At 39.5% G+C, this 25,483-nt stretch overlaps 1 protein-coding gene across 2 annotated transcripts in view; it reads right to left on the bottom strand.

Annotated features, from left to right (window-relative positions):
• Positions 1 to 25,368, bottom strand: part of Ibtk (inhibitor of Bruton tyrosine kinase) — a 67,694-nt gene extending 42,326 nt beyond the window's left edge. For both annotated transcript variants that reach the window (XM_075965093.1, XM_075965094.1), the window contains exons 1-10: positions 25,161 to 25,368; positions 21,406 to 22,091; positions 15,040 to 15,136; positions 13,440 to 13,564; positions 9,666 to 9,776; positions 7,887 to 8,057; positions 5,527 to 5,644; positions 5,257 to 5,437; positions 3,050 to 3,173; positions 1,029 to 1,206 (exon numbers count right to left, since the gene is read on the bottom strand). In XM_075965093.1, coding sequence (XP_075821208.1) covers positions 1,029 to 1,206; positions 3,050 to 3,173; positions 5,257 to 5,437; positions 5,527 to 5,644; positions 7,887 to 8,057; positions 9,666 to 9,776; positions 13,440 to 13,564; positions 15,040 to 15,136; positions 21,406 to 21,726 — 1,426 coding nt within the window. In that variant the 5' untranslated portion in view covers positions 21,727 to 22,091; positions 25,161 to 25,368. The remainder of the gene's footprint in view (positions 1 to 1,028; positions 1,207 to 3,049; positions 3,174 to 5,256; positions 5,438 to 5,526; positions 5,645 to 7,886; positions 8,058 to 9,665; positions 9,777 to 13,439; positions 13,565 to 15,039; positions 15,137 to 21,405; positions 22,092 to 25,160) is intronic.
• Between the last annotated feature and the right edge of the window lie 115 nt (positions 25,369 to 25,483).

Below are 25,483 nucleotides of genomic sequence, written 5' to 3'. Positions count from 1 at the left end.
GTCTATAAAAACAAAATATCAAAATGTTTCCAGGTAGACATGGCACTTACAAAGAAATTACTCTGGCTACAGCAGAAAAAATGCTTAGAGAATATACAAAAAGACTTTCTTACTTTAATTCCACACACGGATATAATAAAAGATGATAGGGACTGTAACAATCAATCAGAAGAGGGGAAATAACAATTAAAAAAAAACATTTAAGATAGGAGTAGCACAACTTGGTAACTGCTATATGTTCAGGAAGGGGCAGGGGGGCAGGGGTGAGGGCAAGGGGATGACACTGAAGAGCAGCTGAGGGAGCAAGTGGCCATGAATTCTATCTGACTGACCAGTAAGAGTGATATAAAAGTAAAGACTCACAAATCTTACAAGACAGACCTGTGCTCTGCCCACATTTTCAAATGTAGTCTATTTCAGTCTCCTAGACTTTACTATGTTTCCTCTAACACTGTTATTCACATCCCTATGCTCTTAAGAAACTCACATTACATTAGTTATCTGTCTCAAGAAAATTGGAATAGAAGATGTCTCTAAGCTCTATCAGCTATCAGTGCCTGGGACCAGGGGGCTCATCGCCCACATTTTCATATCATTAAAACCCTTCCCTGTACCTAGTACATAGCCTATGAACCTTGCATATTCAGACCTCAGTCTCTTTCTATAAAGATATAAAGAAATAAAGCACAACAAATCAATATTGTGTAAAATTCCTTTTATGTTCTATAATTTTGAGGAGTATGTAACTCTCAGAGTAATCATAAATGTCTGTAAGATATACTGTAAGCATGAAACAACTAATTCATTGGTTCAAGACAATATAATGAAGGACCACGATGTGCCAGAGAATGCATCAAATACTAACAACAGAGCGGGGTAGCCATGCCCTGGGTCACGAGTGATCTGATAACTATGGGAAACAGACACACCTAACCACAAAGGCAAATCCACAAACATTGCAGGGTAAGCCTAGCGGTTCCATCACATCATAAACTGACTAGAGTATGTAAGTAGTCATATAAACTGACCTTTCTTTTCAGAATTCTTTCTTTTATCTTCAACCCACTTCCCTTTAAATCCTTCCCCGTCCTGTGTGACAAGCAGAATTTCATTTCTATTTAAAGCAATATCAGAGACTGACACCTGGCGTGGATAGGCCCATCGGCACTGCTTCAGAGAACTGCTAAGTGATCTCCAGCAAAACACCTAAAATGAAACCAAACCACAGCACAATATAAAGCAATACGGCATCAGAACAAGCAAAATTTGAATTGAAAACCAGTGCAGTGCAGTCAAAATAAAAGCTTTCACACATATTTTTCAAGAATTATTCTTCCACAGAAAAGAGAGATACTTGCAAGCAAAACACCAATGCACATAAAATAAATTTTAAAAAAAGAGAGAGATACTACAAAAATCAAGATGATGTTGGAGAACTACACCTTTCAAGAAAGTAGATTAAGCAATATGAAATACTAAACGTGTCCATGGCACTCCCCGAAACGAGAAGCTGTTTTCCACATGACTTGCTTGGGGCAAACAGTCCTGCTGGAATATTATAGCACACTAAGATCAACACTTTAATGTCAGGTAATTACCAAAATCAATCCAACTCACTCTCAAGGATAAAAAGATATACTTAACCGTAAACTAAAACAAGGCCTTAGGTAAAGAAGTCTCCCAGTTTAGGGACTCCTAGCAGCCCTGGGAATATCACAAGGAGTAGCGCTAAGGTACAGAAGGATGTAAGAGAGGGTGCTGTGCTGTCCTGAAAACTTCATCTCCAGAGGCCGTGCCTCTGTCTGCTCACAGGCCATGTTCTAAGCTGGAAACTGCTGGCAGAGAAGGGAAGGGCTGTTGACTCCTCATAACCAATTTTTGAAAATAATGGCTACACCTTGTGTTATAAACACACCAGCAGGTGGAGCTTTGCAATTGCATCTTGTGGTGTCTGTTTATCTTTGAGGGGCGCAGTTGAAACAGGGTTTTCTGAGCAGCCACGCTGCACTCCATCTTCCCATGCAGCCAGCAGGGGCTCAGCCTCCAGTGCACTACGATAGCAGGAAAGCACCACTATGCCTGCTGTGGTGTTTCCTGAGGGGAGGGGCACTCTGCGTACTGACAAACATGTCCAGATGTGACTGTTCAACTTTTAAAATGTGAAGCTTCATATCACTATTTACACAATTTAGACCTCACAAAATATCTTATCATGTCATTATTTTATGACAAGAAAACTGGTTTCTTACCCTGTGTATAATTTTATCAGTATTACTAATACATAAAAGTTAAGTATGTAAAATTTAAATATTTAAACTTTATAATACTACTTAAAGCTTAAAATACGTACAGTTTATAATTATGAGCCTGTATTAAGTATGTCTTCAAATATATAATTAAAAAATATATTTTAGGTAGGGCTGGTGACATGGGTTACCAGTTAAAAGTGCTTGCTGCCACGCCTGATGACCTGAGTTCAATACCCGGAGCTTACATGGTATAAAGAAAGAAAGAGTTCCCCCAACTTTTTCTTAGGCCTCCAGAGAAGTGCACCACAGCATGGGCGCACATAAATAATTAAAAAATTAAAAACTAGTGATTCCATTATGAGATATGTATTGAAACATTTCTACTAGGAAAGAAAACTACAGCTAAGAAATAAGACCTAGAAGCATATTATTTATATATTTAATATAATAAAGAGCATCAAAATCTGTATGTACATTTACAAAAGTTTTAATCAGGAACAATATTTTTTTGATTATGGCCCAAATGTATAATATATTGCCTGTTTACTGTTATAAAATAATTAAATAGTATTATTTCTATCTACACCTTTCAATTTTGTTTATAGACAGTTTACACACCAAATAATTCAAACTATTTGTTTTTATTTTAATAGCAGTAAATGAAGCTTTAGCATGCCTTTAGCAACAGTCCTATGTCACAGAAGGGAAAGGGCATCGGCAGTCTCCACCAAAGCCAGGCAGTTCACACTATCACTTCTCCACAAATCACAGGACTGGCTTTAACATAAATACACACTCACCCTTCCAGCTCCATCCAGAGCAAGGACACATATTTTCTGATCCCCATTTTCTATTAAATGTTCAGGATCAACCTTGTATTCCATATAACCTCCAGATACAAGAACCTTTTTCAAGTTTAGTTGTCTGAGTGAAAAAAATCGTAAATTAGGATTTTCTGAAGCACACATGCTTAATTTTATAGAAATAATTATTCAAACAATAACTGATAAGGAAAGTAGAAAGATTCTACCTCTGCTCACTGCAGTTCCTCCCAGCAGCTCTTTCTTCCTACGGCACATCTCTCCTCTCAAAGCCACTACCTACACCGTGAACCCCCCCTTGATAAGGAACACATTCACTGGAAGGCTCATTCACTGGAAGGCTATTAGCTCCTAAGTATACCCATATCTTAACATTAAAAAAATTAAAAATAAAATAGAAATGCTTAAATATGCCAATCCTAACCAGTCACACATATCATAAAGGTCATCATCACTACTCCCCTCATCCACGGCCACACGTATTTTTCTGTCTGTCTGATGTGCAGAGCACGGTGCAGAGCCTGCCCAGTGCTACTCTACAGATATCTGACCTCTCAGAAGGATACTTGCTTTGAAAAACTAGTATTTTCAAAGTTACCATGTAGTAATTTAATTTCTTAGTGAAAATTTGGAACACAATTTAATGTATTCAGCGGAAACTTTAAAATGCTTTATAAAGGTTAATTAAAACTACAACTTAACATTCCACAAGCCAACTCATACCTATTCAATTGGTTCTATGGAACACATGTGATACATTTTCATCAATGTCAGATAGGGAAGACAGGCTTCAGTAACCTGATGTCTGACTTCAGCTCAGAGCTGGCTTCACGTAAACAACCTGAAGAAGTCACCATCTTATCTTCACTTCATGCATAAGCAATAGCATGTTCACCGTGCTCAAATTTAAATCTGTTTCCAAGAGCTGTTATACTTTTCCAGGAAACAGTTATAGTTGTGCAAAGAATTATTTCCACACTTGCTAGCCCCTACTCTAATGAAATATAATAGAATAAAATATTGCTCAAATATTGCTCTTAAATATCAGTCTGAAAAAAAAGGTTTTCTACAAAAGGGGAATACTTTGGAAGGACCTACAATAACACACTACTGTCAAATCAGCAGATATGGATTAATCAACTACTACAGACTGAAATGTATCAGAAACACAAGATTACTTCAATTATTTTTAAACACTGCTCTCTGTATCAGTCTAAACAAACTCACAGGTGACACACTGAGTATGTGTATGAGTGAAAGGCAGAGAGCTACAGCTGGCATGTGGACCCTTGTCTAAATTTGATTCTATATTCTTTGATATCGCAAGTAACAGCTAGTTTACTGCATGTTACTGTGGCATGCTAAACACAACAGGCTACACTGTACAAGGAGATGCAGCACACCAGTAAGATGTGAAGAGTGAGCCTGGGCAGAGTATTTAAGGTAAACAATTGTTTTTTTTAATTAACAGTTTATAAAATATTAAAGTCTGTAGATGACACTGTATTATAAACCAAGAATGAGGATTCGTCTAGTTCTGTGCACCAGATACATTAAAAGGGAAACTAACTGGTGTAGGAGTTCCTTCTGTTTGTGTGTTGCTTTCATTGGTTAATGAATAAAAAAACTGCCTTGACCTAATTGATAGGGTGGAACTTAGGTAGGCGGAGAAAAGAGAACTGAATGCTGGGAGCAAGAAGGGCAGAGGCAGAGAAGCCATGGACCCTCCGCCTCAGAAGGACTATAGTTAGAATCTTGAAGGTAAGCCACAGCCACGTGGTGATACATAGTTTAATAGAAATGGGTTAAATCAATATGTAAGAGTTAGCCAATAAGTTAGAGCTAATGGGCAAGGCAGTGTTTAAATTAATACAGTTTCTGTGTGGTTATTTCGGGGCTAAGCAAGCCAGGTGGCTGGGACAAACAAGCGGCCCCTCCTTTCAACAACTAACCTGGTAGGACATATCTTATATTAAATATGACTCAAAAATATTATTTTATAATTTGCAAACAAAACTTTTCTATGTCCACTGATCCTTGTCAAAAAACAAGAAATCAAAGAAAACGACACTTAGTTATCCCTCCCTTCTGTCATCTCACGAGGCACATTGTGCACCTAGCAGCTGGAAAGCCCTGGAGAGTCTTAGAGCTTAGAACCACAGGCTTCTTTTCCAGAATATACATACTTCGTCGCCACCTTCTTGCACTGATAGTCTGAAAGTAAGTAAATATCTCCTCTTGTGGTAACACAGACGGTGGCGCCATCACTTGCAGCTACCAAAGACATGGCAATATCCTTTTGGTGAAGGGCAGAGACTTGACGAGGGGTAGTGACACACTTTTCTCCATTGGGATCCAGTAAGTGACCTAAAAATTTACACAAATAAGTAAACCATAAAATACGTATCCTAAGATCACACTGCAGTTTTCAGATATGGCCATGAAAGACTTCTTACCCAGTTGTCCACCATTCAGTCCCAACGTGTAAACAGCTTCTCGAGTCCACAGCACCGTATGAAACCTGCCTGCTGCTACTCCAATGACAGTCTTTCCTTTCAGGTGTTTTGCCTGTATCTGTTCAGAATGACAAGTAAGACTACAGCACACTAGATATCTAAGGTCTCGTGCAATCTTGTCTAAGACACAGTACACCAGGTAGTAAACAGCGCTGTCTTCTCAACTGCTGGCCACCTCCCGACTCACACTGAGACCAGCTCTTCAGAACACACTGATACAGCCACTTTCAGCCACCAGCTTTCAAACTAGTATTGTATAAAACCAAAATCATTACAATTTTAGCAATGTTTTAAAAAGTGGTGATTTCTTTTTTCTTTTTTTTTTTTTTTTTGGATTTTCGAGACAGGGTTTCTCCATTGCTTTTTTGGTTCCTGTCCTGGAACTAGCTCTTGTAGACCAGGCTGGCCTCGAACTCACAGAGATCCGCCTGCCTCTGCCTCCCGAGTGCTGGGATTAAAGGCATGCGCCACCACCGCCCGGCTAAAAAATGATGATTTCTAAATCTGCTATAAGCAGGCTTTCACAATAGCAGCGCGCTTGACATTTTGGCAGGGATGATTTCTTCCCATGAAAGACCGCCTTATGCATACCTGGACTCTACCCACTAGCTAGCTATCATTAGCACCACTATCCCACTCCTTCTGAAACTGTCTTCAAATACTGCCATGTGACCCCTGGGAAACTGAAGCTTCCCTATCAACCTAGGATTCCAAGATGGCCATACTATGACAATAAAATGGAACGCAATCTATTTGTTGTTCCTAAAGAACAACACAAAACTAAATACCCACAAATTGACAGTAAGTTGGAAAATACAGAAAGTATCCAACTAGAGACTATACCCAACTATCCTGGAATAATACTGCTGATCCAGAAGAGAAAAGAGGAAGATTGAAGTGCTTAACTAAAACTGTCAATTTATTAATAATTTTAGATACAGAGTATCAAACTAAAAAGGAATTTAATATATAAGACATATAAGTTATAAACTGTGATGCAATAAAAATACCTGTTGTGGGTGATGAGTCTAATAAAGCAGTAATTTAGAGTACTCCTCCTAGTACATGTAAGGTTTCTAAATTTGGGGAACGGGCACCTTTTGATGGTGGCCATGTGCTGACTGGAGTGGAAAAATAGCGAACTTTGACCCACAGACCCTCTTGTCAGCAGGTGCGACATGAGTGGGGACAAAAGAGCAAAGGCTTTTTTCTTAGTGTCTCATTTGTGCAGGTATGGTATGTTGATAAACCAAGCTTCAAACTAAAAAATCTGGGACTGGGAGTAAATTAAGTAGTAAAAATCTTATCTAGCTTGCAAGAATCTTGGCTTCAATCCCTAGCATCAAAAAAGGAAAAAACAAAAAGGAAAAAAAACTCAAGTCACATTCATCTCTGCTTCTAAACACTTTAACGTCCAATCTGTGGGCTGCTGAGATGCTCAGGGGTTAAGAACTCACATTGCTCTCGCAGAGAACCTGAGTTCAGTTCCTAGGACCACATTAGACAGTTCACAACCACCTGTAACTCCAGCTCCAGCGGACTTTTCTGACACCCAAAAGGCACCTGCCCTCAGGTGCACAGACTCTCTCTCTCTCTCTCTCTAAGATAATTTAGTAAATAATCTCCCAAGTGCATAACCTCCCCTGTGCTTTTATTTTTAACTTCAAATGAATGCCAGTTTGTACTGTCATTTTTTTACGGAAAATAAAAACACAGGTAGCATAGGAAGCCCTGAGTTCACGAGGTCCTGCGCTAATGTGCATTGCTGACACGGGCAGTCCTGTAGCAGCTCTAATTCCTCAACTGCAAGGAAGCAGCAAGCCTCACCTGGGGGAAGTTCAAGAGCAACAGCAAAGCCTCCCTCAGGAGCTTGAATAGAAGTGTTTCTGAACAACTGGACAGTGTGTGCAAAGGCCAGCAAATGCAGCTCCCTCCTCCTCTGGATGTTTACAACCTGAGACTGTATACAGAGACCTCTTCAAGGACCAGCAATCCTTGTTTCTGTGCTGCACCTAATATACATGCTGCAGTTGCAGGGTGCTGGTGGTAGTGGGTAAGCGCACCACCACTTGATCCCCGCTTTCTTATACATACGTCTATCTGTCCTTTCTTCATTCTCACTACTGCTAGTCAGGATCCCAGGACTCAAGCCGCATAGGTCACATCAGAAACGTATGTATCATAGCACTGAAGATGAAGTTAACTAAGAAAATATAGTTTCTCCATTAATAAGTTACATCTTTTATCCATATAAATTTTATAGCAAATAAATACCTTACTGGTTAAAAAGATAAGTTTACCTGTCTGGGTACATTACAGCTGGATGGTGGAGGAATAATTCCTAGTTGGTGAAAAATGTTGAGACCAAATGTATAGACACATCCATCTTCAGTTAGTACAACAGTGTGATCCTCGGCAGCTGCCACTTGGGAACAAGTGTGACCAATCAGTCCTTCCACAAGCCGGGGAACCTAGGAAACAGAGTGGACTTTATTTTAATACTCTAATCAACAGAGACTATTTATATAAAAATGCACACAGACTCTGTGACACTGCGTCCAAAATGGTATGACGAGAAGACTGCCCCTTCCAAAGGCAAAGTCTACATCTCATCAAAGGGCAGGTAATGACATTAAGCAGAATAGATATAAGACCAGTAGGGCACTTCAGTGAAATAATTCAAGTGAGTTTTAAAACATTTTTTAAAAACTGTTTATTTTTTCTGTTTGTGTGTGAGTGTGTGTGTGTATGCACAGGCACGTGTGTGCAAGCATGGCACATGTGTGGAGGTCAGAGGAAAACTCGTGGGATCACCTTCTGTGAATTCAAGAATCGCTCTCATAATGTCAGGTATAGCAGTACCTGTTCAGCCAAACTTTTGGTTCTCAAGTGACTTTTAAGCCCTACTGTATCCAAATGCAAAGTTAGTAACATGAACAAAAGAAAAAGGAACCTGTGGTGGTTTGAAAGAAAATGGTCCCCAAAGGGAGTGGCATTATTAGGAGGAGTGGCTTTGTTGGAGGAAGTGTGTCACTGTAGAGGCAGGCTTTGAGGTCTCATATATGCTCAAGCCAGACCCAGTGAGACAGTCTACTTCCTGTGGCCTGCATATCAACATGTAGCAGCTCCTTCTTCAGCAGCATGTCTGCTTGCACACTGTCATGCTCCCCACCATAATGGACCGTAAGCAGCTACCTCAATTAAATGTGTTTCATTTTAAGAGTTGGCTTGCATGGTGTCTCTTCACAGCAGTGGAAACCCTAACTAAGAGCCCTTTGCTCTTCAGTATTTTAGGAAGAAAGGGAAAGAATACAACTTCCCTTCAAGAACTAACCAAACATAAACTATTCAATTTTTTGCAGTTACGCATCCTGAACTCAAAGCTCACATCAGCCATTTCCTATCTACTTGATCTCAATCAAATGTTTAACTTTTCCTCATTTTCCTTATCTGAGAACTAGCAATCTATAAACGACTGCTTTCTTAGTGTTAGTGTAATGCACACAGCGTAGACAGAAGCGCTTGCAGCTGACAAGACCGCTGGGAGGCTCACTGGGAGTACTAACCCTAACCCTAATTTCAAGTACACCAAATCCTCAAGAAGTGAAAGCTATTAATGTTGTTGCTTTCTTTCCTTTAATAGATGATTTTTAAAAAATCAGCCTTTTCCTGGCATATAATAAACCAGGTTTCTTTCAATTACCTTAAGTTTCAGTAACATAAATACTAACATTTGAATAATATTGTTCACTTTTTTAGAACATGCATATTTTAAGGAAATAAGAACCTGTAAAAGAAAGGGTTTTATAATTAATCTGACCTTTAAACTTTTTATATACACATATACATATATTATAAATCCATATATTTCCTGACCCAGTATTTGTTATATGTCAAATATTTTTGGATACTTTCACTTTTAAGTCTTTAATTTTTATGCGACATACTAAGAAGCAAATTTCTTAAAACTATTACTAATTTTGAAAGTTATTTTGCTTTACAGCTAGGATATAAAAATTAACTGATATTTCCAATTTATCATGGCTTTACTGATGTCTACTATATAGTGACTCCATTACCAAGCATGTCTGTTCATCTCCATGGCCTAAGCGTCCACCACGACCATGCCCACAGGTGTAAACCTGCCCTTTCTGGGACAGGAAGACTGAATGAAATTTGCAAAGCACCACCTAAGGAGAAAACAAAACTACGTTATTAAAAGTCTCTTTAAAAAAAAAAATACTCTCTGAAAAGGGGCTGGAGAGATGGCTCAGGAGCTCAGAGTACTGGCTGCTCTTACAAAGAACCCAGATTCAATTTGCAGCACCCACATGGCCGCTTACTACTGGCTGTAACTCCGTTTCCTGAGAATCTAATACCCTCATGCCAATGCATATAAAATAAAATTAAAAAATTAAAAAAAAATTCTCTGAAAAAAATCCTCTTTATTTCAATTCTTTAAGCGGAATATTTGTTAATTAATTGTATAGCTAGACAATATGTTTGGGGTGTTCACTATACTATTATCTTTATAAGTGTTCTAAAATAAAAATTAAATTATAATCATTTTAAATTATACCCAAAAACACTCCCAGGGGAGGGGAACAAAGAGAGCAGTGAAGTGGGAGATTAACACTGGAATGTAAGCTTTCGGTCTTCAATGGCAAAAATAACTGTTCTTTGTTTTCTAGTGTAATGAGGTGTCGAACAGCAAGAACTGAGCAGAGTGTAAAATGGAGAAAAAGATTATCAAACAGAATCTGTGTTATTAATAAAAATAGTAGAAACATCAAAAAAGTATTTTTAGAAAGATTTGATAACACACATTGGAGAAGCATTGTGTCCTTTCTTGAATTGTTTTTATCAAATATAGCTTTAATAGCATTTTAAACCTTAAAGAATTTTGTATTTGTTTTCAAGTCTTTCTCTTTCCCATTTCCAACCCTCCACCCACTACTGACACACAGTTGGCACTCACATATTCCATAGTAAGCAAACTGAAGCAGGCAGACTGCATCAGCAGGGGGTAGAAACAGCAAATTCACAGCAGCTCTAAACACGCCCATGCTTCCAGCTAGCACAGAGGCCACGTTTGCTGCTTTCACTGCAGCATTACGTCACTCTCTACACCTTACTACGCTACCACTCCTTCCTTCTTAAGATACACAAAGATGAGAGAGAAAGAAAGAAATCACAGAATCATTCTCCAGAAAAGCATGGTCCCTTGGAAAATAAGAAAATTATAGGCTGAGCTACAGAAATCTATGGACTACTGAGAGTTCTATAAACACGTGCCGGTCCAAAGTAAAAAAGCAAAATAAAATACTCACTTATTTGTACCACAAATACAATAAAAGAAAGTCTAAAAACCAATCCCAAGTTTATAAAGTTAGAATTTTTGAAAGAAAAAAAAATATTATTTGAGTCAAAACAAATATATTTGTTTCAATTAGATATTCATTTTTATCCCACCACTAAAGAACCCATGATAGCAGAACTTAACGCTTGGAATTTTTGAACAATTGGAAAGGTTCTTCACTTCAGCTCTCTAGGATCTGCAATGGGTGAGCGTCAGTTCATCTGGTGCTGCACTACAGAGCCAGCACCTTTCAGTGAGTAAACGTCGGCTCTGCATCTAACTGTGCTCAGTAAACATTCTCAGCCAGCTTCCGCTTCCTGAACTGAATTTACAATCCTCTTCTCTCACACCTCTCCACAGAGCTTCCCTTATTCATGTTCTAGAGTAAATAAAATCTCCTTGATCCTCAACTTCTACTTCCTTTCATTAGCGAATTTTTTTTGTTTTTTTAATGTATTGTTCTAAACTTTATACCACCAAGTAGAACAGAATTTTTTATACTGCATATATAATAGGACCAGATAACACAGTCATACTCTACGTGCCTCAAGAGCACCATTATCCTGTCACCGGTGGCAAAAGTTCCCCACTCAAGACCACACAATCTAGTACTAACTAAAAACTCAGAAAAGGAAAACATCTTTCGAATACCATAAATGTGTTCAGTCATTAATACCTGTGAATAGATTACTGTTTTATGCGCCTAGACAAACAAACAAAGGAATGCCATACCATCGTAAAAACCCCTGGAGGACCTGCTCAGACTGACACATGCTGAGTAGCACTGCCCAAGGGACTACATGGCCGTCATATACTCCACTCCTGCTGACAGCTCATCCCTCATGTTCACTACCGACTGACAGCAGGCAGCAGGTTCATCAGTCTCGGTCACGCTAAGTCCTCTCTCTATGGACTAGGTCTAGAGACAGCTTTAATGACACCATCATGCATTCTCTACATCCTCTAGTCTCTTCCCCTTCCTAAACAAGCTCCTATGCCTAAGCTTTCAAAATTGAGCCTTCTCTATAATTAACTTTTTTATTAAAAAACAAATCAGAGCATGGCTTTCAATATAAAGAATGTAGCCTTTGCGGTGTTATACCGAGGCCTAATATGGTGTCATATCATTCAGCATCCATATAGTTTTTAGTTAATGACACTAACAATTCTACCAGAAAATCATCAAAACCAGAACTGTCAGAGGAAAGCCACGCATGCACAGTAATTTTATAAACTGAGTATTCCATTTCAAATATGAGCTAAGGGTGTATCTCCAGGCTACTACTCTGGGTCAGGCAGAAACAGACACGCAGATACAAGTACACGGTGGGGGGGGATGATGAAAATTGCAGACTAGAAAAGGCCTGACATTCTAAGTCATGCACTCTGGATTTACTCAAAGGTGAATCGGCTAAACTAATTACTTCAAAACAAAATAGCACCAACAAGGAATAAACGTGAATAACAGAAAGGAAAAGAGCAGAGCTTAGGAATCAAGTTAGGACACGACCATCACTAACCAAGAAACTGCTGGGAAGAAGCTTGGAAGACAGCTTCACACTTAGTTTAAATCTGGAGTGTCCTCCAAAGACTCTGTGTAAACGGTTTGGTCCGCAGGCTGGTGTTACTGAAAGGCGGTAGAAACTCAACAAGTGTGGCTAGCAGGAGGCTAAAGATCATTAGGGGAATCCCTCAAAGGGGACTATGAAATAGCAGTCTCCTTTACACTCGGTGTTTCTGGCTGCTCTTAGGAGAGCAGTGCCTTCCACCATTCTCTCCGGCAGGCTGTGCTATCTCACCAGACCCAAAGACAGTCAAAGAAATGTGGACTCCACAACTTGATCCAAAACAAATCTTCCCTCCTTTCAGTAAGTCCCAGGCACTTCTTTACAGTAACAGAAAAAATAACACAGCTCATAAGACAAAGGTGAACTCAAAGAATGGGATCTGAGGTATAAAATGTAGAAGTCTCAGCATTAAAGTGAGTACAGTGTGAGCGGCAAAAATAAGACCTCAGGCTTGTTAAATTAAATGCTTTACAAGACTGCCCAGAGCAAAACAAAAAAGAAGCCTAAAAGGAGAGTGACATTAAAGACAGTCTGCGCACACACAGGACGACAGTGGGGAGGAGTTCACTGAGGGTGCACAGTCTGCAGAAGTAAAACACAGCACAGCAGGACAGACAACCATGCAGAAGAGTTTCACATGTTATCAGTGGAAAGGGCACACTCATTCACACTTAAGAATTCAGGATCATGTACCAGAATTAACACCGACCTCTGACACATGACTTGAGAAGTAAATGGCTTAGCACAGCTTACATATACGTCTTACACATGACTGAAGCTAATGCAGTAAAAACTGTAAGTGGCAAATTCCTAATGAATTTCATTAAGGTGTTATTAGACCTTCAAAAGAATAAAAATGTGCAAAATCCAAACTATCAAATACTTTATCTTATCTCTCAAAGTACATGGATGATCTTTCAGAATACCTGCTTGACATAAACTCCGCTCCTGGAGAACAGGTCCACCAGCTCTGGGTGATGCTTGCTTTTCTGGCTTCCGTGACCCAGAGTAAAGTTTGTGTTATCACCCCAAGTATAGACTTCTGTGGGATCTGAAAGAAAAGTTAGGATTTTATTCTGTTAGAATTTAAGTGAATGACAATTTAGCCTAACTATAGGAACACAATAATCATCAGTTTACCTGAAACGTGACTCAATAGAAACTAAATTAGCTTGTATATTTATAAATATGAATCTATTAATACAGTGTATAATTCTAGAAAATTCTAAAACTCAGAAAATCCAAAGCAGAGTGAAAGGCTGAACCTGATGTGAATAATCACAGTATTTGGCCCTCACTGAGAGCTAATAAGGTAACATGTAACTTCCAGCTGAGTGAACCATCACCTGCAATGTCTACTTTATTCCCAAGAAATTCTAAGTATAAGCTTTATAAATACGTGTGTTTATAAAAGTGAGCATAGTATCACTGTTACTACATGTTACTATACAAACACTAACTTTTTTCTTTTTTAGGGCAATTGAGGAATTGAGATGGACTTCCAGGGCGCAAGATGGCCTCTGAATTCATTATGTAACAGAGCATGGCCTTGACCTCCTCACCCTGCCACCACAAGTGCTGGGACTACACATGTAAATTAACATACCCAAGACTAATATTCATTTTTACAATTCACTCTTGATACACAAAATCACAATGACTAAAGAAAGAGCCTTTAAACTGATATAAAACTTAATCAGAGGAAAGTTTGTGATAAGTCTTCAGTTTTATTCTGGAAGACTAAAAATATTCTAGAATGAAATTTTGATTGTCACATACAATGCAGTCGGGGAAGGGCAATGATTGTGTTCTCACTTGGCTTAGATAGAAACTATACAATACTTCCATTAATTCTCTTCTCTTTTACTGTAAATTCACATTTCCAAAACCAAAAGGGCAAAAAAAAAAGTATAAGAAGTGACATTAGTATGTGCAAGTAGGACTTGGGAGGAGGTTCAGTTGCCAAAAGTGCTTGCCACAAAGTGGAGGGCCTAAATTCAAATCCCCAGGATCCATGTAGAAGCCAGACATGGAGAGAACATCTGTAATCCCGGCACTTCAACAAGCTGATGAGCAAAACCAAGAGAATTCCAGAAGCCTGGAGAACAGCTAATGTGGGTGATGCCGTGCATCTCAAACAAGGTGAAAGGCAAGAACCAATACTTTTTTTTAAGTCTTAAAATGTGTGGGTAGCCATGTGGTGGTGGCACACAACTTTAATCCCAGCACTCGGGAGGCAGAGGCAGGCGGATCTATGTGAGTTCAAGGCCAGCCTGGTCTACAAGAGCTAGTTCCAGGACAAGCTCCAAAGTTACAGAGAAACCCTTTCTCAAAGAACAAAATAAAATAAAATAAAATAAGATAAAATAAAATAAAATAAAAAAATAATCAACAGATGTGAAAGTAAAAGTCCAAAAGTCCTTTACAGATATTCAAACAAATAAATCCTCAATATTTTAATCAGAATAAATACTACTAGGAGTTATTAAAACTGTACCTTGCTGAACTGTGTGAAACTATACTCACCAGTGTTCTTAAACACAACGTGAGTTGGCCTGTCCTTCATTAGAAGATCCAAAGGTGACAATCCTTCTTTATCTTGTAAATACAAGCTAACACCATGCTACAAAATAAAAATACATATTATGGATTCACTCCAAACCAGTAACTTCTGCATAAAAACCAAATGATCAACACATTAAAAAGAGAAAAATAACCATGTAATAATTATCTGTCATAGCTACATACATTTGCGCTGATATGTAAAAGAACTAAAAATTGTAAAATGTTCAATTATTGGTAGTACAAGAAAAGAAATAACATTTTAAAGTTTTGGTTTGGTTGTGCGTATGTACACATGTGTGTGTTCGCGTGTGCGTGTGTGCATGTGTATGCTGGTGCCCACTGATGTCAAAGTGGACATCAGATCCCCTAGAGCTGGAATTGCAGTGAACCACCCTATGTGGGTGCTAAGAAATGAACTCCAGTCCCCTCTTAACTGCTAAGTCATTTCTTCAGGCCCGAAGTAACATTTTAAATCAAAGAGAAGTACATAAGATGGTTTTTCAAGTGAAATACTTCTCCACTGTGGAACACCTCGTGGCACTACTGAGAGGCAGAAGAACATTTGACAGGTAGGGCCAAGTAGATACTCCTCCCTCTCTGGTCCTGTACTACTGGTACAGAATGCTGGTTTCCTCCTCTTTGTTGCTCTGTAAATACCCAAGGTGAGTAGAGTGCTCACCGCAGACTCCTGCTACTGCACTAGCACAGACCCAAAGCAATGGGACAAGGAGTCTGAAATCTCCAAAATCACAAACCAAATAAAATTTCTTCATCATAAGGTAATGTACCTCAATCATTTGTTATAATGACTTAGAACCAAACAGATAATGTAGATCTGATTGCATAGAAGGACCTACATCTTTAGGCATGTCTACAAACACACTCACTTTTTACAGTCAGATTTCAAGTCTAAAAACATACAGTAGCAAAGACTGCACAGCAATGGCTCTGTGTGTGTGTGTGTGTGTGTGTGTGTGTGTGTGTAGTCAGGGTTTGTCTCCTACAATGTGATCATCAGTGCCCATCTCTTCATCTCACCTACCCTGGTCTTAAAAGAAGGGTATTCTGAGAAGTACAATATTCCAAACTATAAACACGACAAATGAGAACTCAGTAACTCATATCATAGTTTATCTTGTAGGTGTTACTGCTAGACCTTACTTACCGCAACTATCTGAATCATCAGAAACAGCGAGACTTTGGACTCTTGTTCTCTGGAGCCCCATGGACTACCATAATTCATAACGTATTTATCTTGAATGCTAATGGTACATGTTGAGCAAAGTATATACCACTTATTTAAGATCAATTTCTTTCTGTATATATCCCCCAAATGAGTAATTTACAAACTAGCATTGAAGTTTATAGCAGGCTTAAGAGCCTGAGTATTTTATGACTGTCTTCTACAGGGAACAAATGGGCTTTATACAGGATTTCATCACAGAGCACTGATGCTCCTGGAAACACTAACATCTGTTTTTGTTTTGACTATGTAGTCCTAAAACAGTGTAAGGTAAAAATTATTATTCCTGGGGTTTAGAGGAAGATAAGATTTCAGATCGATTATTCTAATTAGTTTATAGTTATTCTAGTTTGATTTTGTTTACAGGTCTACAGTCACATGGATGTTCTGGCTGTCTCCTCTGTGGAGATCTTTTCACTTATGTTACCACTGTTGGTCTCTATTATGTGCAAAACCCTAGCACTACAATATTTTTAAAGCACTTTCCATTTATATTTAATTATTTCATTTTTGCCTATCTCTCCATACTACTATAAAAACTCAATCAAAAAAAGAGCTCAGTCATGTTCACTCAATGTCTGCAATGCACAGCTCACTCTATAGCATATATCATAAACTCAAAAGACATTTGTTCAAAATACTTTGCAGTTAGTGTGTCATTCAAACCATGCAATTTTGAAATTCTATTAGGTTTTCTTAACAATAGAAAAAAATCAAAGCAAGTTCTTCCAGACCAGTGAGTAAACAGCACTATAAAAATACAACGGCACCAGACGTAGTGTTGACTTCCGACTGCAATCCCAGCTAGGCAGTAGCTTGGGAAACTAAACAGGATCTGGTCTCAAGATTAAAAAAAAAAAGACTAAGTATAATCCAGCCAGGGAGTACTTCCCTACCATGTGTGAGGCCCTAGGCTCACCCCAGAACTACAAATGAAACAATTTAAAGTACACTGCAACAGATGCAGAAGAATCCTATAAACACAAAGCTTTTGGCATTCAATCCCATTATGGAATAAAGGTGTCAAAGCAAAGTCACCTAAAATTGCTACCTTTATTGTAGCTTTATGTAGGCAAAGAGTTTCTGCTAAGGTCTCCTGTATTTGGCAATCAGGGGCTGATAGTATGGACAGTATGGGTGTGTATTTATCGGGAAATTTATTTTGGCATTTGACATAAAATTTCTGTGGTTCTGAAGTTTTACCAGATGCAAATTGACTGAACCAGCACTTGTGGTTGTAGTGTTTCACTGTCAATGAGTAACACTTAAGGTACGATGGTGGCCATCAGAGAACAGGCGTGACGCCCTCAATGAAGCCCTGCACCCCTTGTCACTGAAAGGAGAACTGCAAAGGAAAGGACAGGCTGAGCAGGTATCTCACAGTATGAGAATACCGAACAGTTCTGGAAGAACATTTTGGTAGAATTGTTTTATCAGTGAAAATTCACTATCAGTGGTCAATAAGGCTCTGATAATAAGACAGACAAGCTAAGCAAGGCTTCCAAAGCACAATTTCCTAGCTTCTCATGAACAATACACACCACACTACCATGAATATTTAAAGCAAATCTAAGTCCAAAATTCAGGCCAAATCACAACTGTTTCAAATGGAAGCCCTAAATATAGACATGCCTAGCAACCTTACAGACAGAAGAAAACCAAAGAGCCCTCAAAAGTTCAGCAGAATTAGCAGCAATGAATATTCCTGTCAAGGATTCAGAGGTAAGACTGGAGCCAACTGATGTTTCAATTCTTTAGCTTTCCCTACAGGGTGAGAAAAGGAGTTAGTGATGCACCTTACAGAAGTGGGGCAGACATGAGGAAAGACTACAACTCCCCTTTTGTAGACACGACTGACGCTCCATGCTTGGAAACATATCCAAGATGACTCGGTAAATAGACCACTTACACAATTTACTTCCAGAAAAAGGATATTACACTACCAGCATACATTAGAAATTATTTTGATAAGAATATGTTACAAAAAAATCCTACGTAATTATTTTTTAAAAATTCGAACAGATGGAAATACTAATAGTAAGACTCCTAATTTAACTACCAATTGCTTAAAGATAGAAAGACTTATTTAGCATCTTCTGGGCCTGCATAAACTTGACAAAATGCATATATAAAGCAAAGTTACATATTTAGAATGCATGACTCAGTATTTACTAGTGCCATAACACTGAGTACTTCTCAAAACACTTCATAATTTGGCTACTCACAAAACAAACCTAGATGGAATCCACTGTATAAGGAAATTTCATATAAATTAAGCTGATTTTAATTATCAAATTTTTAAACTAAAAGCATTTTATTCTAGTTAAACAAGTAGATATATTATTCAAAACCTTTATTCCTATCCCTTATACTCAACAATCAGAACCCTGGTAAAGTAGTCACTGATAATTTAAGTCATTTTTTAAACACCTGAAGATATTATTTTAAATGTTTCAGTGGAATTACATTAGACTGAAGTAACTTTAACAGCGGGTTTCGCTGTAAGCAAGCAGAACCTAACATGAAAAGAAACAAGTGAAGACCTGACCAGTCACGGGCACCAGTCACCCTCCACTGAGGACTCCACTCTGCCTACCTGCAGCAGTTCTCTAAGCCTCTTCGGGTGGGAGCAGGGACCGGACATGGAAACCTGAGCCTTGAGAACGCTAGCTGCTAGGCAAGTGTTCCACCCCTAAGCGACATCTCCACATTGAACTTCTCTGGTTTTAAGTGCTGCCCAATTCATAAATCATAATTTCATAAATCATAAATTCATAAATTCAAATAAACTGTGTTCAAGGTTTTTCCTGACAGTTACCATACAGTACACATAACATAAAATTGCACAATAGCTTATTATATATTGTGAGCTTTAATGTCTATTTGAAATTTTACATAAAATGTACAAATAAATAAGACATATGGGATTTTAAATCTAAAGATAATAGAACAGTAAAAGCATCAAACACATATAAATGTCTCCAAAACAAATACAACATGAAATAGATTAAGAAAATCACATGCCTGGAAGAAGGACTTGGTCCTGCCTCAACTTGATATGCCGGGCTTAGTTGACTCCACATGGAAGGCCTTACCCTCTCTGAGGAGTGGATGGGGGTAGGAGGAGAAGGGAGCAGGAGGAGGTGGGAGGGAAACTGTGCGTGGTATGGAAAATAAATTAAAAAAGAAAAAATAAAAATAGATAACAATTTAAAATTTAAAAAAAAATCACATGCCTAAACTCCAGCCAGAGAAACAGATCAGTGCCCTGCTCTGCCAGCATCAGAGACGCTTCCTCCTGCAGCAGATAGAAACAAATACAGAAGAGACTCACAGCCAGACAATATGCAGAGAGTGAGAGATCTTGGAACACTCAACCCTAAATGGGAAGTCTCCATCAAACCCCTCCACTCAGGGCAAGGGAACCCTGTGGAAGAGGAGATGGAAAGAGTCTAAGAGCCAGAGAAGATAGAGGACACCGCGGAACCATGACCTTCTAGACAGAACACAGATCAGGCATGCACATGAACTCACAGACACTGAGAAGATAGAGGACACCGCGGAACCATGACCTTCTAGACAGAACACAGATCAGGCACACACATGAACTCACAGACACTGAGAAGATAGAGGACACCGCGGAACCATGACCTTCTAGACAGAACACAGATCAGGCACACACATGAACTCACAGACACTGAGAAGATAGAGGACACCGCGGAACCATGACCTTCTAGACAGAACACAGATCAGGCACACACATGAACTCACAGACACTGAGAAGATAGAGGACACCGCGGAACCATGACCTTCTAGACAGAACACAGATCAGGCACGCACATGAACTCACAGACACTGAGAAGATAGAGGACACCGCGGAACCATGACCTTCTAGACAGAACACAGATCAGGCACGCACATGAACTCACAGACATTGAGAAGATAGAGGACACCGCGGAACCATGACCTTCTAGACAGAACAGATCAGGCACGCACATGAACTCACAGACATTGAGGCAGCATGCACTGGGCCTACAACATACCAAATGGGATCCTGGTAGATACATCCCCATCCCTAGCCCAGAATCTAACCCCAACTGACAGTCACCTGCAAATTTGATTTGCTTTAAGGGAGTCTCACTGGGGAATGAAATTCCCCTTCAGGGCAGGCTATAGGTTCAATAGCAGATGGCCAAAAGAAAATGAACTCAATAGCAACATTGGAGATTCTTTGTCTCATAATGGCATATCCATCATGTCTGGACTTTTTAAATTTTACCTTTATTTTTTAATTTTGTTTTATTTATATTTTTCTATCATTTTACTCTTCAGGTCCTTTGTGCATATATTATAGACTCTAGTTTGGTGGTTTTTTATGGGATTCCTGAGTGTGTGAACAAGGGGGTCTCGGTTTCTTTGTGCCTTTTCTTGGACACTTTTTCTTCTGCTTATTTCGTCTAATCGTACTGTGTTAGTTTTTGTTTTATCTTATTATCCTTTTTTTTCCTCCTTTATACCAGAGGGGATGGCATGAGGGTTTCCCCACTTAGTCTTCTTGTTTTGTGCTCTTTTTTTAATTATTTTTTATTTAAATAGTTTTTTTCATCTTACATACCAACCACAGTTCCCCCTCCCTCCCTCCCTCCGACTGTTCCCAACCTCCCTCGCACCCAACCCTCCACCCACTCCTCTTATTATACTTTATTTTATTATTATCCCAGAGAAGCCTGTTTGTTTTCTTTCTTTCTTTTCTCGGTTGTTTTTTTTTTTTTCAAGACAGGGCCTCACAGTATAGCTCTGGCTAGAACTGTCCAGGTTGGCCTTGAACTCACAGAGATCTGCCTGCCTTTGTCTCCCAAGTGCTGGGAATAAATGCATAAACCTGGGATTCAAGGCATGGCTTATTTATTTTAAATAAAAGACAGAAGGGAACTGGATCTAGACAGGAATGGAGATGGGGAGGAGACAGGAGGAAGGGGGGGGAACCATAATCAGGATAATAAAGAGAGAAAAATGCTATTTTCAATAAAAGAAAAAAGAAAAATACATGACTAAATAAGATTTTGAAATAAACTGATACTTACCTTTAACAGAGACCAAACGCAGTCAATATGTCCATAGAAAGTGCTCCTGTGCAGTGCCGTCCAGCCTGACTCCTTGTCTTTCACCAGCAGGTCCACGCCTTTCTCAATAAGCCAATCTAACACTCCTTTCTTCCCGCAGGAGGAGACCAGGTGCAGGGCATTCCGGCCAAAGGCATCCTTGACAGCTACAGCGTTGTAACAGTGAGTGGAGAGGAAGGCCTTGATCTGGTTCTCACTCCCCTTTGTTACCACAGAAAGGACATCCAACGCATGCTTCAGGGATCGACATTTTGGCGTGCAGTCAGGGGTGGCAGAATCCATCCTAAATGCTTTTATATTGCTTACTCCTTCAGAACAGTCACTCAAGTAAATTTTAAAAATGAAAAAGCGAGGACCCAAATATTATTCAGGAAGAATTATCGAGAAGATATGACCCTTTGAGGTTATAATTTAAATATTCACAACAATTATATAAAACTATATATCTTTGTATAATCTTTTGGCACTTAAATCAAAAAATTTATAAATAGTTCTATAAAGTTCATATCAAATACAAGTTCCTTTTTTTAAAAAAAAATCCCAGTTTATAAATTATTTCTGAAGTCAAGCACCAAGGGGGAGTGAGGAGGGGAACTCCCCCTCCACACCGTCTGAGCCTTTCAAATATCCATAATTGCGAGGGTGACCTGCAGGAAAACAAAACAAAAACAAAATCACAAATATAACTCTCTTGAAATATTTTAAAATGTAAGCAACTCCACTCTCATTCATTTAAAAAAAAAAGGCTACAACTTTCATTATTCCAAGTATTTTTAACTCTATAAACTATGTCCCAGAAGCTATAAACACATTTATATGTATGATCTTCAACAGAATATCTTCCAAAAGGTCATCACCTAAAACTACATCATAACTGTTAACTAAAACAACCAATACTTCACCCGTTACTCCATTAGGCAGGAGCCTAAGCAAATGAACAAATAAATTATCAAATCTTTGTTTTATATACAACATTTGAAATGCTGAAATGAAACAATTGGCAAAGTATAGTTAGCTAGGTTAGCTATTGGCAATGGTTCAACCCCAACAACTGTCCTGCCACAAAGATTTTAGTCAGTCAACATTGAGTCTTGAACGATGGTTCCCAGGCTTTATATTCATCAATAATTAAGAATATAATTATATTTTAAAACAAATCTAATCACCTACTACCGTAATATATTCCAAACAAAAGAAAGCATAAAAACAAACAAAAGCCACTGTCTCACATGTTACAGTTTTATCTAGCAGTAATCAACAGTCTCATCCAACTGCGAACCCTGGGAACTACAGCAATCAGCCTGACAAGATATGTTCACTGCTGTAACCATGGCACAAATGTTATGGAGTAAACACTTTCTGACTGGACTTATGGCTTGCTTCATAAGACAGAACTCACATCTGGTACCATTAATGGGGCCAATTAATGGTTGGCTGAGTCATAGGTTCTAGCAAAGAATCCACTACTACTATTCTGCTAAATGAGACCACCATTAAACCAACTTCTAAGGACTTCTCATTATATTCATAGATCAGCGCATCTCTCAACCCTTATCAGAGAAGCTTCTTTTAGCAAAAGACAATGATTAACACAGAGACCCACAACCCATCAGCATGAAGAATAAGAGACTGTGGAATGCTCAGATATTTGATCCTATCCTCCCAAGGCTCAGGATCACTGTGGATAAGGATGTGAAATAATTTTAAGAGCCAGAGGTAATATATAACAAAACAATGTTTTTCTGGACACAACACAATCGTTGCACATATGAATTCCCAGCTGCTCTGACTGCATGCACAGGATCTGAACCTGATAAAGCCAGACAAAATCCTAGCATGGGGCAGGGAGGTAATCATGAAGTCACTTCTCTAGCTAAGGACAATTGATGGTTGATAGGAGAAAGTCGGTTTCATCGGGGGGGTGGCTCCTGAGAGGCCACCCATGCTCCAGTAGGTGGCCATGTACATACAGGCAGCATTAAGTTGTCTAAAGTGGGTTAAAGAAGAAAAAAAAAAAAAGACGACTTTAAAGGGGAAGAGAGAAGGGTGACAGGAAGGACAGGGAAGGGATTAGGGATAAAAGGGGAAGAAATGGGGGATAATCAAAAGACACTGTATGTATGGAAAAAATTCTCAAGCAAGAAAAAATATCCTTGGAAGCCTAGGTAGAGAGTTTCAGATGAGCAGTAAGAATTTGCGGTGGTATGAATGATCTCTGTGAGCCACCACCACCTGGATTGGTTTCTGCATTGATCTTGTGTAGCCCAGGGTAGCCTTGAACTCAGAGATCCAACTGACTCTGTCTCCCAAATCCTGGAATTGAAGGTGTGTGTCACCATTACCTGACCTCTGGTGGCTTTAGCTTTAACTTGTCTTCAGGCAATATTTTTTATCAAAAGACAAATAATATATCAGTACACTGCATCTTTACTAATTTAAATGTTACAAGCTACAGATTATGAGTCATAATCAAAGAGAAGTTTTTATAAGCCCAAACATATTTTTTAAACATAAGCATTTACAATGGTTAGGACATTTAGGTCTATTAATATTGTAATCTAATGTTGTTCTCATATATTCTCTGTGTATAGAAACTTGGTCTAATTCAATAGCTCGTTTTAATAAAAGAATATTTGCCCAAAATTTAAGGAAAAAGTAAGTGATCTGGGTGTGACAAAGAATTACTCCCGTGTAATAAGAAACTAGTTTTTCATTGAAAGCAACAAGTCATACCGACATCCTTTAATAGGTATATTCATTCAGTCTAGAATTTTATAATCCAGAAACATCTTGAAAGTTAAAAATGAAGTGAAATCATTACACAAAAATTAGCATATTGAAAGTCCGTCAAACGAGCTTTATTAAAAATGAAAACCAACCTATCCAATTAATTTTTGTCTTGAAGCTGCGATGTGATTTAAGTTTTGCAAAAAAGAAGTCTGTCCACATATACCATGAAGTAGGTCTCTAAAACACTAAAAACTAATGAAAGTAATTCAACCAAGAAGGGCGAAACTGACCAAAAACGCCTGCGCTTGTGCATTAGGAAGGTAGTTTACATTATCTATTAAAAAAAAATTAAAGCACGGCCCTTATCAGTATTTCTGACAAACTTCTTGAAAAGTCCTACTTCAAGGTAGTTGGGAACAGGTGCCACTCAACTTTCGCTCCTTGAAAAACATCCCCTCTGGCTAACACAACTCCAGTTTTCTGACTACGTTAGCAAGTTAGATAACGGAGTCAAGATACACGGCCAATGGTCTGGATTAACCATTTCCTCTCTGAACTAAATCCCCTTGCAATCTGACAAGCTCCCAACCAAAAGGGTCATTATCCTATCTCTGCAGAACGGACCCCGTCCCTTTCCACCCAGCAGCAAATCTTCCTGCGAGCCCCGCGTGAACTCAAACTCTGGAAACTCCACTCAGGCTTTAAGGGACAAGGGAGCGTCTAGGAAGGGCTCCAAGGGAAGTGACGCCAGACAGCTCTCGGAACTAGACGGGCCGCGTCGCCGGAGGGCGTGTCGGGCGGCAGGGCGACGTTGCACTTCGTGGGACCAGGCCATTCATTAGCTGGAGGGGGCGGCGGGGCTGCGCTCCCAGGCCACCCGGCCGTGCCACGCGGCGCGAAGCTCGAAGCCACCCCTCCGCGAGTCCCCTCCCCGGGCCCTGCTCCCCCTCGCCGGGCTGGCAGGACGCCGTCGCCTCCGCCCTCACCAGTCGCTAGATGAAGGTGCGCCGGGGGTCTCCGCTGGGAAGGCGCGCGGCCGCGCAGGGACTCATCTTCAGTGAAGGCAACCGGGGACAACGAAGGGAGCCAGGAACCGGGCTGCCTGAGTCGACTCCGGAGGCGGCTGCAGCGACAGCCGCGAATGCCGGCGCCGGGACGGGGTTCGGGGGACCTGGGCTAGAGCGGGCGGGACTCGGGAATAAGACGGGCGCTGATTGGCTAGAGTTCGTGTATGCCCCACAGTGATTGGTCGGGGCTTGCCCACAAGGCCTAGCGTGGCAGCTCCTCAGCTGTGGCCTTCCCCTAGCGT

Source organism: Microtus pennsylvanicus, chromosome 3 (genome assembly GCF_037038515.1).
Source record: "Microtus pennsylvanicus isolate mMicPen1 chromosome 3, mMicPen1.hap1, whole genome shotgun sequence".
NCBI lineage: Eukaryota > Metazoa > Chordata > Mammalia > Rodentia > Cricetidae > Microtus > Microtus pennsylvanicus.
This window is presented reverse-complemented; position numbering and strand designations above follow the sequence as displayed.